Consider the following 19,286-nt stretch of genomic DNA (forward strand, 5'->3'; position numbering starts at 1 on the left):
TTCTACACCATAACTGAGAAGTGGTTGTAGGTTTGAATACTTCTAATTATAGGAAATTTGCTACCTTTTGAAGAAATCTGTTCCATTGTTAAATAGCTTAATAAAAGGAATGGTGTGTCTGCCTCAGTTGGCAGGATACATTATTCAAGTCCTGGGGGTTTCTTCCCCCCCCCCCTCCAATCTCCACCATTCCTTCCTTTTTCCTGCTGAGTTAACAGTTAACCAGTAGAGGATGTTCCTCTCAGATAAGAACAAACTATATAATTCTGCCCAAAAGACTTATCCCCACTCCCCAAAATTTTCCTTCCTTTCCCCGCTGAGTCACCAGAACAAAGAATCATAAAATCTCAGGGTCTGGTTGTCCCACGGGGTGGGGCCAGCAGTGGTGCCACATCTGGGGGAGTGGTCTACATGTTTAGAAGTGTCATGAAGAATGTGAACATGGATGGGGATGGACTTTGTGTTAGATCTTGCAAGATTGAAATAAAATGGCCTTCCTTCTTTGCACCAAACCAGAAATTGTGCCTCAGTTTACCTGTTTCTAACATCAAGTTATTTCTTACATTGAAGTGAAATCTTCTTCCCCCACAACTTCTACCTACTTCCCAAGGTTGTTCTAAGGATCAAATGAGATTATATTTGTAAAGCACTTATCACACAATAGGTACTTAATAAATGATTGTTTTCTTATTTCTACCCAATAGTCCTAATTCTGCCATTTGGAACAATAAGATTACTCCTTTTACAAGCCACAAGTGAATCACAGACATTTCCTTTTTTTTTTTTTTTTTGAAGTAGCAGGTGATTTAATGAAGAGTAGTAGCAGGCTGCTCCTTTCTCTCACCCTTAGTCCTGCTATCTTCTCCCTGGATATCATGGCTCAGAAACCCATGGGCCCACACATGGTATAAGCAGGTGAAACATGGGTGTCCCCAGTTGCTGAGTATTTCTATCTTTACCTTTGGGAAGGCCATGGGAGGCTCATTCTGAGGAGAAAGACAGAGGCCAGAGTCCCAGGCCCTCCTTATTCTGGACTGGTCAGTGCTGAAGGGACAGGGAGACAGCCCTTCTGGATGGTCTTCAGCCCATTTCCCAATGTCCTCTGAAGTTCTTTCCTCACCTTCAGATGGAATGTCTGAATCTCTGATTTTTCCATCTCAAAGGTGAATTTTCCCAAGAGAATTTCAGTCTTGTCATCTCCCTGGAGGCCATAGACAGCAAAATCCTGGGGAGCACTGCTAGCACCTCCAGTGTAGGCCACGCTTGAGAGTGGGTGCTGCAGGGTGATGTCACTTAGCTGAACTTGGCCAGGCAGCCGGATGACCACCTGGCCCTTAGCACCCTGGAAGGCCCAGCAGTTCCCAGGGAAAACATCGGGCTCCAGGATGACTGTGGGGGGCTTGGCATAATTCCAGAAGCTGAACCGATTCCAAAAATAAGCTGTGTCCCTGTCCTCATAGTCCTGCGATGTCTTGTCTAGGTCAATGGAAGCCCCTCTCTGTTGGTGGCTCGGATGCTAGACACATCCGTGTGGAGTCTGTCAAGTTCAGTCTGAAGTTGTTGCAGCTGCAGCCCCTGAGAGTGGACCTTCTCATGATATTCACTCATCCCAGACAGGGGCAAAATACAGAAGTGCACCCTATACCACTGCAGAGAGAGGATCAGGTTCAGGGAATCAGGGCTCCAAGGCTCAGGGGCTCAGTGACTAAAGGGCCTGAGGATTTGGAGGGCTAAGAAGGGGCACAGGGCTCCATTACTCAGGCCTCACATGACTGGACATGAGGGCTCCAAAGTGGAGAAGGACCTAGGCTGGGAACTGGATGAGAAAGGTTTCCTGCCCCAGGAAGCTCCAGAGGCAACAGAGATGGGAGAGGTGGCTGTCTTATCCCTGAAGCTCTGGCTCTGGCTCTGTGTCTGGGAGCTGCTCCCTCACCAGCTGTCAGACATTTCCAACATGTTAAGTTGCTAGGAAGATTTTCCAGGATCACATAATAGAAAGAACTGTCTCTACCAATGCTGGTCACAACCATCTCTGCAATTTATAGACTAAGAGGTTACCTAGAGCACTGAAAGCTTAAGTAGATGATCAGGGTTTGTGTATCTTAGAAGTAGAACCAGAATCCCAAGTCTTCTTGGCTTTGAGGTCAGTTCTCTTAGCCTCCACACCACACCTTGCTTACTGCCCCTTGTAAAAGCTAAAAAGTGAGGGGCATGGGGAGGAGAATGCATGTTGTCCCAGAGGCCATTGGAAAAATGCCTGAGTCCCCTATTGGGGACTAGGATACCTTTTTTGGGGGAAAAGACAGAATAATTCCAAGATCTAAATCTTGTGCTGTATTGCACAAACTACAGACTAAATAAATGTGTCCTTCTGGTGGCTACCCCTTCACTGTTATTTAGATTTATCATAAACCCAAATCCCTTATCTTCGACTTAAATCAACTGAGTAAATCAATAAATGAGCCAGTAGTCCTTCTTGATTGCCAGAAATCTGACTTACATCACGTGAATATATTTATATACCATATATCATGATATCTACATATTATATATTCTGTTATTATACCATATATTCCATCTGTAATGAGTTGGGTCATTACTGTAATGGGTTCTGTGAGAATAGATAACCATCTCCCTTACACCTATAATGAATTTATTTGCTTAGGACAAATGTTGAAACACACTTCCCTCCTCTTGGTAGAAAGATGAGGAACTATGGGTGCAAATGTTGCACATGTGGGCTTCATCAGCTGTGTCCATTGGGTTTGCTTGTTTTTCTTTGTGTCCTCTGTGAGCAGGGAGGAACAATAGATTAGGAAATAAAATCTTTATGTGTTTTATGTTTTTTTTAAATCCTTGAAATGATAAAAATTAATCTGTGATTTGGAAAGTCTGAAAGATTTGCCTGTTCCAAAATAATACCTGCTGGGTATGGAATAGTCTGAGATTACCATAATTTTGTCACTAAGAGAACAGAGGTACCAAACATATGGCCTACAAAACTCCCAAAAATAACTGAGCAATACTTAAAATAAATGAAAATACAATAAAATATAGTGTTAATATATGGTTAATATGCAGCCCCCAGGGATCCATATGTATAGTTTAGTGACCTTATTTTTTTAAATTTGAAGCCACTGGATTAGACAATCTAGTTTAGGTGTTCTATGTAGTGGAAAAATCATAGGACTAGGAACTGAGGTTTGCGTTCCACCTCTACCACTAACTATCTAACTAGTTAGTGACCTTGAACTTGACCCTTAGACAAGTCAGAACTTCTCTTTGCCTCAATTTCCTCATATGTAAAATTTTAAGATTAGATTATATCCCTGGGATTGAAAGACCAATTTCACAGTTTTGCCTAGGGCCAAACAGATATAGTTAAACTGAAATCAAGAAAGATAAATAGCACTAGATGATATACTAGGTTCCAAAGTGATTTGAATACATTTTAATAGAATCCATTTTTTTAAAACCCAAGTGCATTTTGAAAGTCCTCTGGCTTCTTATATCATTTACTGAATAGCTCCAGTTGTTTCAAGTGTTCTCCCCACCTCCTCCCCCACTCTCCTAGCCCCACCCCTTTATGTGTTATCTTCCCCCATTAGAATATAGTAAGAAATTCAATTAATTCTACTTTGCAATTGATTCTATATTGAATTTATTCCATATTTTAATTGATTGTATATCAGCTTAGGTCCCTTTCTATGTTCTTTAGTTAAGTTCAAGAATTCAGCTTTCCCCCTCCAAACTAGTTTAAAGGTCGGACTAACCATAAGTCACTATGATTAAAAGAAAAGGATTCTCATTTTGTATACCATTAGCTCTTGGGTAAATACCAAGAAGATATCTGGTGTTATCTTTAAGTCCATGAAGGAAAGCTGTTATCACCCTAACAAACCTTTCTTAGTGCCAGGGAGTCTGCTAACTGATCCACAAGGAAAGATTACAGGATGCAGATGGATCCCATAAATCAATCAGCATTCCTTAATGACAGAGGGAAGTGATCACTAGCCCCACATGGGTACTAGCCCTCATTCTTCAGCAAATCTAACCATAATGTTCCTGCTCCCATGATGATGCTAGCCCTAACACTAAACATGGTCTCCCCAATCCTGTTCTTTGTTCTATATTAATAAGGAGCTGCCTCTGCTCATTTCTTATCTCTGGTATTACTGAGGTATCCAATGACCCCCTCCCTTTTTTTTTTTTTTTTTTTGCAGGGCAATGTTAAGTTACTTGCCCAGGGTCACACAGCTAGTCAGTGTCAAGTGTCTGAGGCCATATTTGAACTCAGGTCCTCCTGAATCCAGGGCTGATGCTTTATCTGGAACCACTTTTTTGTAGCTTTGTGCTCCACTAATAAACTGATAATCCTCAGCAACCTATACCTCAGTCTGCCTTTGCTTACAACTACAATAGTGCACTCCTTCTTATATGAAAGTAACAAAAAGCCCTTCAGGGCAAAGACTGTCTTTCTTGCTTTTATATCCCTGCACCTAGCATAGTATATATAATGCATGGAGTAAATGATTAGTATTTTATCTCAAATATAGAACACAATATTCAATTATACACATTACCCACATAGAGTTTACCAGACATTCCATCATTTTGACCAAACATACTGCCCAGTTATGATTTATGTTTAGTTGTTTTAGTCATGTTTCACTTTTCATGACCCCATTTAGGGTTTTCTTTTTTTTTTTTTAAGTGAGGCAATTGGGGTTAAGTGACTTGCCCAGAGTCACACAGCTAATAAGTGTTAAGTGTCTGAGGCCAGATTTGAACTCAGTTACTCCTGACTCCAGGGCCAGTGCTCTATCCACTGCGCCACCTAGCTGCCCCAGGGTTTTCTTGATAAAGATGCTGCAGTGGTTTGCCATTCCTTTCTCCAGCTCATTTTACAGATGAAGAAACTGAGGCAAGCTAGGTTAAGTGACTTGCCCAGTGTTACATAGTCAGTGTCCAAGGCCAGATTTCAGCTCATGAAGATAAATCTTTCTGACTCTAGGCCTGACACTCTATCCACTGCACCACCTAGCTGCCCATCATGATTTACATTGGCATATAAATGTTCCCTAATGCTGGAAGTTATCACACATCAAATACTGTGACAGGCCAGAACTGAACAGTTAAAGGAATAGAAGCCAAATCTAAGCAGCTGCCTGAAGAGAACTTGACTGACTTCATTTACAATGACCTTCTTTTATTTTAGTAGAGCCATCTGGAGCTTGTACAAAAGAAGAAACAGAAACCTCAGATCTCATGACACAGGATTTTCAAAGAAAATCCTCAGCAGAAGGTACAATTTTCTTTGTTAAAGTTTCCATTTTCTCAGGTGATTAGAAGGAGCCTTCTTAAAGCCCTGGTCCCCTGACATGTAAATCAAATTTGGGTTTTAGTAACTGGTCTATCTGTTCATGCCCCTTAGTGGTCCATGGTTAAAGCAGTGTCCGAGACCAGGTGGATCCATTAATTATTTGCTAATGCTAAAAGCACCATTAGGATAATGTTATTTAAAATCTTAAGAGAATCAATCATCCTTCCAAAGTACCTTCATTAATTAGGGGTTCTTAACCTTAAAGTCTGTTAACTTTTAATATTTTAATAACTTTTTCAATATAAATGGGTTCCTTTGTAACCCTATGTATTTTACTTTATGCTTTTAAAAATAATATTCTGAGGAACCTATAAATTTCACCAGAGTGCCAAAGAGGTCCACAGCACAAGAAAAGGCCAAGAACTCCTGTTCTAGAAGAATTTGGCTACGTGAGGGATTGGGGTCTATTTATAAATCATATTCTTGTCATGGTAAAAATTTTAAAACCCTCATCTTTCATTGTCTTGCGATTTGTAGCTTTAGCATAAAAGGGATTCTTGAGGAAACATATGAATAAATCATCAAGATTTTATCAAGTCCCTACTATGTGTCAGGCATTGTGCAAAGTGCTAGGAATATAAACATAAAACAGGAAACAGTTCCTGACCTCAAGGAAACCAATGTTATTATATTTTCAGCTCCAGATTCTCTCCCTCCCATCTCTCCTTCCCCTCCCACAGTTAGGAACGAAAGGGAAAAGCCTATTACAAACATATATAGTGGGGGGCGGGTAGGTGGCACAGTGGATAAAGCACCGGCCCTGGATTCAGGAGTTCCTAAGTTCAAATCCGGCCTCAGACACTTGACACTTACTAGCTGTGTGACCCTGGGCAAGTCACTTAACCCCCATTGCCCCGCAAAAAAACCAAAAACCAAAACCAAACAAACATATATAGTGAAGCAAAACAAATTCCCAAATTAGCCATGTTTTTAAAAATATCTCAATCTGCTCTCTCAGTCCATCACTTCCTTTTCTGGAAATGGATAGTATGTTTCACAACAAGTCCTCTGGAATTGTGATTGGTCCTTGTGTTGATCAGAGTTCCAGAGTTTTTTAATGTTCTTTGTCTTTTTCATATTGTTCTTATTGTATAAATTGTTCTGGTTCTGCTCACTTCACTTTTCATCATTTCAAACAAGGAGCTTACATTATAATGAGAGGGACAAGATGTATCATATATATTACATATAGGTATATATAGATTATATATGGGTATATACAGGGTACAAGGTAGTTTGGGGAAAGAATGCACTAACAGATGGGATAACTGATATTTTTAGATGTAGTGTCCTTCTCATAACCTCTGACATTTTACATTGTGCTCTAATGTGGGTTTTTGGGGGGGTTTTTTGGTGAGGCAATTGGGGATAAGTGACTTGCCCAAGGTCACACAGCTTGTAAGTGTCAAGTGTCTGAGGCCAGATTTGAACTCAGGTCCTCCTGAATGCAGGGCCAGTGCTTTATCCACTGCGCCACCTAGCTGCCCCCCATTGTGCTCTAAGTTTTGCAAAATACTTTACATAAATTATTTCATTTGAGTCCCCAAATACCTGTTATAGGTACTACAGGTATTGTTATTATTATTATTTACATTTTACAGATGAGATTTAGAGATTTTAAATGACCTGCCCTTGGTTGCACAGCTGATGTCAAGAGTTAGGATTTGCATCCAGGTTTTCCTGACTTCGGGTTAGGCCCTCTAACCACTACAAAGTGGAAATATTCCAATTCAGTCAGAATGCAGAGGTATACATCAACACCCATGGCTGAAGAGGAAGCTGAATGAAGGAAGCAGAAAAATCTAAAGTGATGCTGCTTCTCAGTTTTTGGCTGATGTCAGGCTAGCCAACAAACAAGGAAAATCAGTAGATCTAGACTAGGAAGCACCATAACCAGCTATTGCATTCCAGTATTTGGTTCAAGATATTTCAGTTTGTTTCTGCATACACACTCCATCACGTTCCTTGGGAGCCATTCAGAAGGCTGTGGCAGCCTTTTCTGCTTCTGTCTGGCCAAGAGACAGATCAAGCTGGTTAGGAGGTGGAGCATATCCCAGATAAACAAGCTCATGCCTAGCCAAAATGATCTTACATTCATGTTGTTGTAGATTTTACCATAAAATGGGAATTTCTTCTTGTTAGGAGTTCTTTCCATATATCTCTAGTGGGGGCTCATTCTTATTGTAGTCCCCCCTCTAGAATCTCTCACCTATGATACTTCTGGACAAGTCCATGTCTTTCCCTACTAAGTTCCCTTCAGTCTATCTTTGACAGAAAAGCCCCAGATAATATGAATAATGCTGCAAATAACTAATTCAGGTATATTTGGTTTTTTGTCAAATTTCTATTCCTACACTCCCCCAAATGTTAAAAGAGAATACTGGCAAATATGCACTTGACAAAAACAAACTTAAAAGCAGGATTCAATCCTGACTTATACCTACTATTACAATCTTCTGGGATGGTGATACTTAAACCTCATCATAACATATAGCAATCTGGAGGACTGCTAATTAGGTATTTTTACATTTCATCTCAGCTCTTCACTGTCTAGACAACTCCTTATATGACTGCTGGTAAATGCAGACTCAGTCCTGTCCTTTTGTCAGTGGCTGTCCTTACTAATGCAAAAACTCTCCCTAACACAAAGCTACCTGTCATTTACCCTTCAGAGAATGTCTTTTCAGAAACACAATCAGAAGCCAGTATAACAGAAGCCACAGGCTTCATAACAAACTTGTCATCTAATGCTAGCAACAAAAAATATTTTCTTTAATGGAAAGGGCAAACTTAGTGAAAAGTCTATTCTTTATGTGAGTATATGACTTCTATTAATTCCCTAGAGATCCACTAAATTAATCTAAGAGCAAGACAGTTCTTTGGAAAATTACCCTTTTATAGGGAGCAGATGTAGATGAAGTAGATGTCTTAATTTTTGGATATTCAAACTAGGAGAAACGCATAGTGCGCATTTGAAGCCAAAGAAAATAGAAAATAAGAAGAGAGAACAATTAAAAGTAGTGCAATTAATATTAGTTTTAAAGTCAGTAAACCTTAGTTTGAGTTCTAGATCAGCCATTTTATGAGCTGTATGATAACTTAACCTTTCTGGTGCTCAATTTGTTCATCTATAAAATGAGTGTCAGACTAGGTAGCTTCCAAGGTCCCTTTTAGCTTTATGTTTTATAACTTTAAATAAAATTTGGTATATTAAGTAAGTCCCAAGATACTTAAACACTTGGCAGAGTTTTCTTCCATGACTTAAGGCTACATGTCCAAACCTGGATAGTCCTGCACAATTAAGTTTTTGGTAACAGAACAGGGCAAGAGGATGGATGATAATGATATATCTTTGGATCAGAATCACCATGGTGGAAAAGTACCTCTATGTCCATGGACAGTGAGAATACTTAAAAATAGGATATTAAGAATAGGATGACTCTATTGATGTAGAAAGATTATAGGGATAAGGAATAGGTCTATGATTTCAATGGTGTAGGGAAATCCTTTGTGAGAAAACCCCATCTAAGATGTAGGCCAGGACCTTCCCTAAAACTTATAGTCATAGATGGTTGCCTGGGACATTGAGAGGTTATCAAGTCAAGCTAAAAGAACTGTGCTAATTGACATGACCAGGGTCACACAGCTGCTATGTGTTAGAGCTTTAACCTGGGTCTTCCAGGTTTTGAAATCAGCTCTATCTACTATGGCAACATATTTTCTCATATTTTCCTTTATTTACCCAAACATTTTTGCTCTAAAATGAAGACTGAGGGGGTGATTAAGCAAATAACTGGGACCAGTCTTGGTATCTCTCGGACAGCTTTCATTATTTGAGATCATATATATTAACTAGTGGTGACAGAATCTAGAGCAAATGTAATTTTGGAGGGGAATATAGAAGAGGAATGTCTACATGGTTTAGGTGAGGAAGAAAATGATTGTGATAGACAAGAGACAGGGGCCATAAGAATAGAGGTTGAGAAACTAGCAGGCCAGGATGGGAAAGGAGTGCAGGTGGAGATGACTATGATTCAGAGACTAAACTTCTTGAGGATGAGGACAGTGACCTCAAGTCTATAAATGAGGGCAATAAGGATGTGGAAAGGATAGAATTAACTTTATTAATTGTTTTTATTTGCAACAAACATCTATTTTATTTTTTCCAGTTACATGTAAGGGTAGTTTTCAATATTCATTTTCATAAGATTTAGAGTTCCAAATTTTTCTCCTCCCTCCCTCCCTTTCCTCCCCCTCCACAAGACAGCAACCAGGTTATATATGTACAATCCACAAGTTCTCTTTTTATCAGTTCTTTCTATGGGGGTGGATAGTAAGCTTCATCATTGGTCCCTTAGGGTTGTCTTGGATCATTGTATTGCTGAGAGTAGTTAAGTCATTCACAATTGTTCATTGAACAATACTGCTGTCACTATGCAGAATGTCCTTCCAGCTCTGCTCACTTCACTATATATCAGGTCATGAGTCTTTCCAGGTTTTTCTGGGATCATCCTGTTTCTTATTTCCTATAGCACAATACCATTCCACCACAATCATATACCACAGCTTCTTCCATCATTCCTCAATTGATGGACATTCCCTTGATTCTCAATTCTTAGCCACCACAAAGAGTTACTATAAATACTTTTCGTACAATTTTCCCCTTTTCTCTTTTTCATGATTACTATTGTTAAATGTTTCCCTTCCATCCTCTTCCCTTCCCCATAATATTCATTCTATTATCCATCTTCTTTCATCCTATCCCTCTTCAAAAGGGATTTGCTTCTGTCTGTCCCCTCCCCCAATCTACCCTTCCATCTTTTGCCCCTCTCTCTTTATCCCCTTCCCCTCTTATTTTCCTGCAGGGCTAGAGAGATTACTCCACCCAATTGAGTGTGTATGTTATTCCCTCCTTGAGTCAATGCTGATGAGATTGAGGTCTTTGAGCCAATTCTGATGAGTGTTAGGCTCATTTACTGCCCAGATTAAATAGATTACTCCACCTAATTGAGTGTGTGTGTTAATCCCTCCTTGAGGCAGCTCTGACAGGTTTAAGGTCTTTGAGCCTTTTCTGATGAATATAAAATTAATTTACTGCCCTGCTCCTCTCCCATCTCTTCCCCCACTCCATAAGCCCTTTCCTGTTTCTTTCATGTAGGATTTCACCTCTGCCCTTCCCCCTCCCCCAGTACATTCCCCTCACTCCTCAATTTAACCCTAAAGATGTCATTATGGGGCAGCTAGGTGACACAGTGGACAAAAAGCATCCACCCTGCACCCAGGGGGATCCCAGCCAAAACCTGGCCTCACACACAAGACAGTCACCCACTGCACAACCTCAGCTATGTCCCCCAACTCCAGTGGTTTATGGTTCTCTAGGGTCTTGTATTTAAAAGTCAAATTTGCCATTAAGTTCAGGTCTTTTCATCACAAATACCTGAAAGTCTTCTTTTTCATAAGAGTCCCATTTTTTCCTCTGAAATATTATGTGCAGTTTTGCTGGGTAGGTGATTCTTGGTTGTAATCCCAATTACTTTGCCCTTTGGAATATCATATTCCATGCCCTCCGGTCCTTTAATGTAGAAGCTGCTAGATCTTGTGCTATCCTGACTGGGGCTCCACAGCAGTTGAATTCTTTTTTTTTGTCAGCTTGCAATATTTTCTCCTTGACCTGAGAGCTCTGGAATTTGGCTATAATATTCTAGAATTTTCCTTTTGGGATCTCTTTCTGGAGGGTGATCAGTGATTCTTTCAATTTCTATTGTAGCTTCTGCTTCTAGAATATCAGAGCAATTTTCCCTAAGAATGTCTTGGAAGATGATGTCTATGCTCTTTCCTTGATCATGGTTTTCAGGCAGACCAATAATTTTCAAATTATTTCTCCTGGACCTATTTTCCAGGTCAGCAGTTTTTCCCAGAAAATATTTCACATTGTCGTCTATTTTTGTATCCATTTGGATTTGCTTTATTGTGTCTTGGTTTCTCATAAAGTCACTGGCTTCCATTTGTTCAATCCTCATTCTTAGGCAATTATTTTCATCAGAGAGCTTTCGTACGTCCTTTTCCATTTGGCCAATTTGACTTTTCAAGTTGTTGACTTTTTTCTCATGTCTTTACTGTATCACCCTCATTTCTCTTTCCATTTTTGCCTCTACCTCTCTAACTTTATCTTCAAAGTCCTTTTTGAGTGCCTCTATGGCCTGAGACCAATTAATATTTTTCTAGGAAGCTTTAGATATAGGGGCCCTGATATCGACATCTTCCTCTGAGGTTGCACCTTGATCTTCCTTGTCACTGAAGAAACTTTCTATGGTCCTCACCTTTCTCTGTCTGCTCATCTTGCCTTTCCTTTACTTGACTTTTAGCTCCTTAAAGTGGGGCACTGTTTCCAGGCTGCAGTATCCCAAGCTTAAGAAGTCCCAGGTGGTATGATTTAAGGAGGATCAGGTTCTTCACTTGCCTGCCCTGTTCCCTGGTCTGTAGATGACCCAGACCCATCTTCCTAATCAACCAGCTTTGTATGTTGTGGTTGTCAGCTCCAACGAGCCTGTGCCCCTCCCCCACCTGGGCCACTACTACTCAAGCCTACCTCCTGGTTCTTAGCAGGGTTGAAAAACCCAAGTTCTGCCTCAGCACCAGCATAGACCCATATAGTCTCCCCTCTGTCAAGAGCTCAGCCCTCTCACCAGACTGTGAGCTTAGTTCCAGATGACACTGACACTGTAGCTGATTCAGAGGCTCTGGGGGTCTCCTTCTCTGGTGAAGCCTTCCTGGGACTGGATCTGTGTCAGAATGACTATAGGGTTGGGCTCCACTCCTGTCTCAGCACAACAGCTCCCTCCTTCTGACCTTCCAAGCCGTTCTTGGTTAGAAGATGATTTCAGCACATTCTTCTAGGGGTGTTTGCTGCTCCACGGCTTTGTCCTATGGGCATTATTTGGATATTTTTTTGGAGCGATGTGTCAGGAATTCGAGAGCTCACTGCCTTTCCCCACCATCTCTCAAATGAACTTTAAATAAAAGGCAGTTGCTAAGTGATATTGGGAAAAGGGAGGGTTGGGGCAGAAGAGACTTAAGAAGTTTACGTTAATAATTCCTTATAGTTCTGTGGGTCAGACATTGTGAGAGGAGCAATCACCCTTAAAGAGGATTGCCAAGATGTTTAATCTAATCAAGTCTATTCAAGAAGCATTGTGAAGCACCTCCTATATGCCAGGCACTAGCTAGCTAAGGGCTATGAATAAAAGAAAGTTAAAAAGTCTCTGTCCTCAAGGAGCTTAAAACATAAAATGTTAATCATGTTTTAAGACATAAATGATGTCCTAAAATAATTTTTTATGAAAAAAGTAAAATCTTATACAAATATAAAAATATTTTAAATAAATGGCTGCTGGAAAAAAAAGTATTAAAAGTCAAAGGACTAAATAACTTAATCCAAAAGAATTGGTGAGTCAAAGAACTTAAAGATAATGGCTATGATGAGATGGCATAGCAAAAAAATTGGGAATACAGCAAAAAACAGTAACTAAAGTCTCTAAATAAAAAGAGAAAGAACATAAGAGTGAATTGGAAAATTAATAATATATAAATCAACAAGGTTTTTAAAACCCAATGAAACACCAAAAATAGAAATTCTAAAAATCAAAGAAGAACTTAAAAAAACTGAAAACAAAGCAAAAAAAAGAAAAAAAAATAAATAGACAAGGAACTGAATTTTTTTTTTGAGGGGGAAGCCAATAAAATTGAAAAGTTATTAATTAATAACTTGATTAAAAAGTAGATGGATACCAAATTATCAGTATAAAAATGAAAATAAATGAGGAAGAAATAAAGGATGGTATCAAACCTATTTTGTCCAAAAATTTGCCAATGAAACCATCAATTTAAATGAAATAAAAGAATATTTACAAAATTACAAAATACCCAAATTAAAATAACAAGAAATAGATGATTGAAACAACCTAATTTCAGAGAAAGAATTGAATAAAATGAATGAATGAAAATCCAAAGAAAAAGCTTCAGGACTAGATGGATTCACAAGTTAATGCTATCAAACATTCAAAAAACAATTTCAATATTAGTTTATAAACTGTTTACAAAATAACAAAGAAAAGATCCAACTAAATTTTTTCTATGACATAGATATTATCTTGCTACATAAACCAGGAAAATTAAAAAAGAAAAGGAAAACTATTGATCAATATTCCCAATGAACATTGATGCAAAAAAAATTTTAATGAAATATTAGTGGAAAAAAAGTTAAAACAAAATATCACAAAGATTATACACTATGATCAGGGTGAATTTATAATTGGAATGTAGAGTTGGTTTAACATTAGGAAAACTATAAACTTAATCATATTAATAAGAAAATCAATTAAAATTTTTTGATTGATTATATTAATACAGAAAAGGCTTTTAACAAATAAAACAGCCTTCTCTGTTAAAAACAACAACAACAACTATGAAACATAGGAATAAATTTTGGAGGGTCTATAGGGGAAAGACCTCATTGATACACTATTTTTTTTTTTTGATGAGGCAATTGGGGTTAAGTGACTTGCCCAGGGTCACACAGCTAGTAAGTATTAAGTGTCCGAGGCCGGATTTGAACTCAGGTCCTCCTGATTCCAGGCCTGGTGCTCTATCCACTGAGCCACCTAGCTGCCCCTCATTGATACACTATTGATAAACCTGTTAATGAGTAGAACTACTCTAGAAAACAACTTGAAATTGTATACAAAAAAATTATACTAAACAGAACAAAAAAATAGGAAGAGGTCTTATATATACAAAAATATTTATACTAGCTCTTTTTGTGGTCGCAAAAGCCTGGAAACTAAAGTAATGCTCATTAATTGTGGAATGGATAATTAAGTTATGGTATATGAATGTGATGGGATACCAGCCCTGGATTCGGGGAGGACCTGAGTTCAAATCTGACCTCAGATACTGACACTTACTAGCTGTGTGACCCTGGGAAAGTCACTTAACCCCAATTGTCTCACACACAAAAAAAGAAAGTAAATTAGGAAATAGATGATTCCAAAGGGCTGTGGAAAGATTTGTATAAACTGATTCAGAGATATAAGGAGAACCAGAAAAAACAATTTATACTATAACAATCTTATAAAAAATAAAGTTTTGAAAACTTTTATTAACTGAAGAATGAAATAAGCAGAACCAGGAAAACAATTTATACATAATGACAAATTTGAAACAACTTTAAAAGCTATAAGAACAATGATCAATAAAATGAATATCCATGATTCCAGGGCACTAATGATAAAACATACTATGCAATCATCTTATCTATCCCCTGACAGAAAGATGATAGATTAAGGGTACAGAAAGATATATATATATATATATATATATATATATATATATGTATATATATATATACACACACACACATATACATATATATATACATATACAGATATATGCCTCTATGTGTGTGTATGTATATGTAATATATATTTGATATAGAGATAAGGAATTTGTTTTGCTTAACTATGAAAAATTGTTATAAGGAATTTGTTCTTTTCTCTTATTTTCAAGGAGAGGGAGAGAAAATAGATACAAAAAATTGGGCATTCTGAGAAGATGGTGGAATAAGGCAGGAAGTTACGTGGTTCTCCCAAATTCTCCCACAAATAGTTTGAAATAATGCTTCAAAGTGAGCTTTACCCTAACTAAAAGTCAGGGTAAAGCAGTTGTCCAGCCTAAGACAACTTGAAAGACCTTAGAGAAGACCTGAACTCTGAAAATGGTGGTCTGGCCTGATTTAAATGCAGATACCTCTGAATCAACAAGCAACAGCCCCTGGGGGCAGCTATGTATGTGGCAGCCTTAGCTTTAGGAACTTTCACTACACTCCATGGATAGACCGGTTTGGGGATCAGACAGCTGATTGGGGAAGACTGAAGGGTACTAGACGTGGGGCCCAGGTACACTGACTATAGCCTATCCCAGGCTGCGGCTGTGAGCCAAAAGGAGCAAGCACACACCAGTGAGTGTGGTTGCAGAGGGGCAGGAGCTCTGCTGGATATGGGCACTCACAGGAGAGCTAAGGTCCTTAGTTTTGGTTCCAGGGTATAGGGGTGAGCTTGTAGCCATGGGAGGTACTACAGGGAATAACAGCATTTTTAGTTAGAACATTGCTTGGAGCCCTGGTCATGGTTCAGGGGCAGAGAGGATTACTTCACCTCAGGTCTAGAGCTCAGAAAACAACAGCATGAAAAACCTGAAGTTTGAAACATTATCCCCCATACCTCATATTAAAGCCAAACTCTAACACAAAAGTTAATAGCCAAGCAATAAGCCACTAAAAAATGAATAAACAAAAGAGAAAGAACCTGACCATAGATAGCTACCATGGAGATAGAGGATATCTGGGTTCAAATGCAAAAGAAGACAGTGAAGTCAAAATAGCTACTTCTACTTCAAAGAAAAATGTAAAATGATCACAAGCCCAAAAAACCTGGAAGAGCTTTAAATGGACTTTAAAAATCAAATGACAGAGATTGAGGGGAAAATTGCCCTGAAGTTTTAGAACTACAGAGTAAAATAGAAATTGAAAAAATCTACCAATGACCACCTCAAAGAGATCCCAAGATGAAAACTCACAAGAACATTTTAGGAAAGTTTTGAATCTTCAAGGTCAAGGAGAAAATACTACAAGCAACTAGAAAGAAACAATTTATATACGTTGGAGCTACACTTAGGATAACACAAGATTTAGTAGCTTTTACATTAAAAAACTGAAGGCCATGGAACATGATATTCTGAAGAGCAAAGGAGCTGAGTTTGAAACTAAGAATAATTTGCCCAGCACATATGAGTGTAATACTACATGGGAAAAAATGATATTTAATAAATTAAATGACTTTCAGATATTCCTGAAGAAAAGACCAGAACTGAATGGAAAATTTGACCTATAAGAGTCAGGAGAAACAGAAGAAGGCAAACGCCAAAAAATCAATAATACAGGATTTAACAAGGTCAAAGTATTTACTTATTATATGGGAAAACATTATTTGTAATTCTTAAGAATGTTATTAGTACTAGAGTAGTTTGAAAGAGCATACAGAGGGTCTCTGGTCACAGATGCAGGGCAGAAAAGGGTGCTTACGGTCACTCAGACCAGAGTACAGTCCAAAAGAGCAGTGACCATATCTCTCCTTAGATGATACTAACTTGGAAGAACTGAAAACTTATAGATTCCCCAGAACTAGCTCAGAAAACAGCAACATGGAAAACCTGAAGTTTAGGACAATGCCCCGTCCATCCTGTGAGCAAAATCTAACATTATTATAAAGTAAAAAGTCAAGAAATAGACTGGGAAAATGAGGAAATAAATTTTAAAAAAGAACTTCACCATAGAAAGTTTCTATGTTGACAGGGAAGGTCAAAACACAAACTCAGAATACAACAAAGTCAAAACAGCTACATCCAGAGCCTCAAAGAAAAATTTTAATTAGAAAAGAGTCAACAGCTTAATGAAAGATGCACACGTGCGCGCGTGCGCGCACACACACATACCTCTGAAGAAAATAATGCCTTAAAAATAGAATAGGTCAAATGATAAAAGAGGTATAAAAATCCAAAGAGAACTCCTTAAAAAGAAGAATTTGCAAAGAAGAAAAAGAGGTAAAAAATTTCACTGAAAAAAATAATTCCTTAAAATTTAGAATTGGGCAAGGGGAAGCTAATGACTCCATGAGACATCAAGAAATGAAAAGAATGAAAAAGAAAATATAAAATATTATATTAGACACATAACTGATCTAGAAAATAAATTGAGGAGAGATAATTTAAGAATTAATCAAAGTATCTGAAAACCATGATCAAAAAAGAGAGCCTAGACATCATCTTTCAAGAAATTATCAAAGAAAACTGACCTAATATTCTAGAACTAGAGGGTAAAATAAAATAAAAAATGGAAAGAAATAGAAAAAAATAATAAAAAAAGAGCACACAGAGATAGAAGACTTGGGGTTGAGTTGAATATGATGGAATGATCCTTAAAACAGAAAACTAGGTAGGGAGGAGATAAAATGGAGCAATATCTCATACAAACAGGCATGAATGAAAGAAACTGTTACAGTGGAGGGCAGGAGGGATGAAGGGCTGCTAGTGCTAGAAACCTAATTCTCCTCAGAAATGGGTTTGAAGAAGGAATAACATACATCTAGAAGAGTATAAAAGTCTTTAAATTATGGAGAAATCATAGGGCAAGGGGCATAGGATAAGGCAGGGACTCTTACAGGGTGGGTAGATTAAGGAATAAGAAGGCAAAGGCATTGGATAAGGTGGGAACTCCTATAAGGGTGGATAGATTAAGGAATAAGAGGGGAAGGGGAAAGGATAAGGGAGGGATTCTTAGAAAGGGGTATGGATTAGGGGCAGAGTGGTCAGAAGAGTAAAAAGAGAGAGAAGAGGAAGAATGAGAAAGAAAGAACAAGAACAAGAAACAATGAGGGAAAAGAGGAGGGAGGGGAATACACAACTAGTAATTACAACTTTTAATACAAATGGGGGTGAACTCAACCATAAAACAGAAATGGGTAGCAGAAAGGATTAAAAACCAGAATCCAACAATATGTTGTTTATAAGAAATCACATTTTCAAAATGAGAGATATACATAAAGTAAAAATAAAAGGCTGGAGTAGAATTTATTATGCTTCAGCTGATAAAAAAAAAAAAGAATGGGTAGCAATCATGATCTCAGACAATGTTAAAGCTAAAGATTAATTAAAAGAGGTAAGGAGGGAAACCATAGGTTAAAAGGTACCATAGATAATGAAATAATATTAATACTAAACCTAAATGCACCAAATGCTTAGCATCAAAATTTTTTTTCCTTGGTAGGTTTTTTTTGGTTTATCTTTTTCATGACCTATATTACACATCATTTTTATTGCATTATGATCTGAAAATGATGCATTTACTATTTCTGCCTTTCTACATGTGATTGCGAGGTTTATGCTCTAATACTATGGTCAACCTTTTGTGTACTGAAAAAGGTATATTCATTTCTGTCCCCCATTTAGTTTTCTTAGATGTCTATCACATCTAACTTGAGTTCTAAGAATCATCTTCCTATGTAGGGATGTAACAAATTAACCTTATTGAACAACATGGTGGTTTTTTTTTTTCCTGTTTTACCTTTTTATGCTTTTCTTAAGTCGTGTATTTGGGGATAAAATTTTCTCTACGGCTTGGTCTTTTCATCAGGAAAGTTCTAAAAGTCCCCTATTTCATTGAATGTCCATCTTTTGCCCTGAAAGATTATGATCAATTTTTCTGTGTAGTTGATTTGTGGTTGCAATCCAAGCTCCACTGACTTCCAGAATATCATAATCCAAGCCCTCCATTCCTTTAAGGTTGAAGCTGCTAGGTCCTGTGTAATGCTGACTGTGGTTCCTTGATATTTAAATTGTTTCTTTCTGGGCTGCTTTAGCATCCAATTTTTAAAAGAAAAAGATAAATGAATTACAGGTAGAAATAGCAAAACTATAATACTGGGTGACTTCAACCTTCCCTTCTCAGAACTAGATAAATCTACCACCCCCCCCAAAAAAAAAATAAGAAAGAAGTCAAGGAGATGAATAAAATCTAGATGCTGGATAGGATAGATATCTGGGGAGAATCGAATGGAAATAGAAAGGAATAGACCTTTTTCCGAGTGGTACCTTAATAAAAATAGACTATATACTGAAGCACTAAAAACTTTATAGTTAAATGTAGAAAATCAGAAATATTGAATGCATCCTTTCCAGATGATATTGCAATAAAATTATATTTCATAAGGGACCATGGGAATACATATTAAAATTAAATGAAGAGTAAATAGCACAAACTTGAGGGAGTGGGTTAAAAAATAAATTATAGAAA

General features: G+C 37.9%; 1 protein-coding gene across 1 annotated transcript; it reads right to left on the reverse strand.

Moving 5' to 3' along the window:
• Nucleotides 1–806: 806 nt before the first annotated feature.
• Nucleotides 807–1,608, reverse strand: LOC122747299 (sperm-associated antigen 4 protein-like). Its single transcript, XM_043993407.1, is given in 3 exon segments — nucleotides 807–986; nucleotides 1,121–1,497; nucleotides 1,500–1,608. Coding segments are annotated over 3 exon segments (666 nt in total).
• Between the last annotated feature and the right edge of the window lie 17,678 nt (nucleotides 1,609–19,286).

This window comes from Dromiciops gliroides, chromosome 3 (assembly GCF_019393635.1).
Source record: "Dromiciops gliroides isolate mDroGli1 chromosome 3, mDroGli1.pri, whole genome shotgun sequence".
NCBI lineage: Eukaryota > Metazoa > Chordata > Mammalia > Microbiotheria > Microbiotheriidae > Dromiciops > Dromiciops gliroides.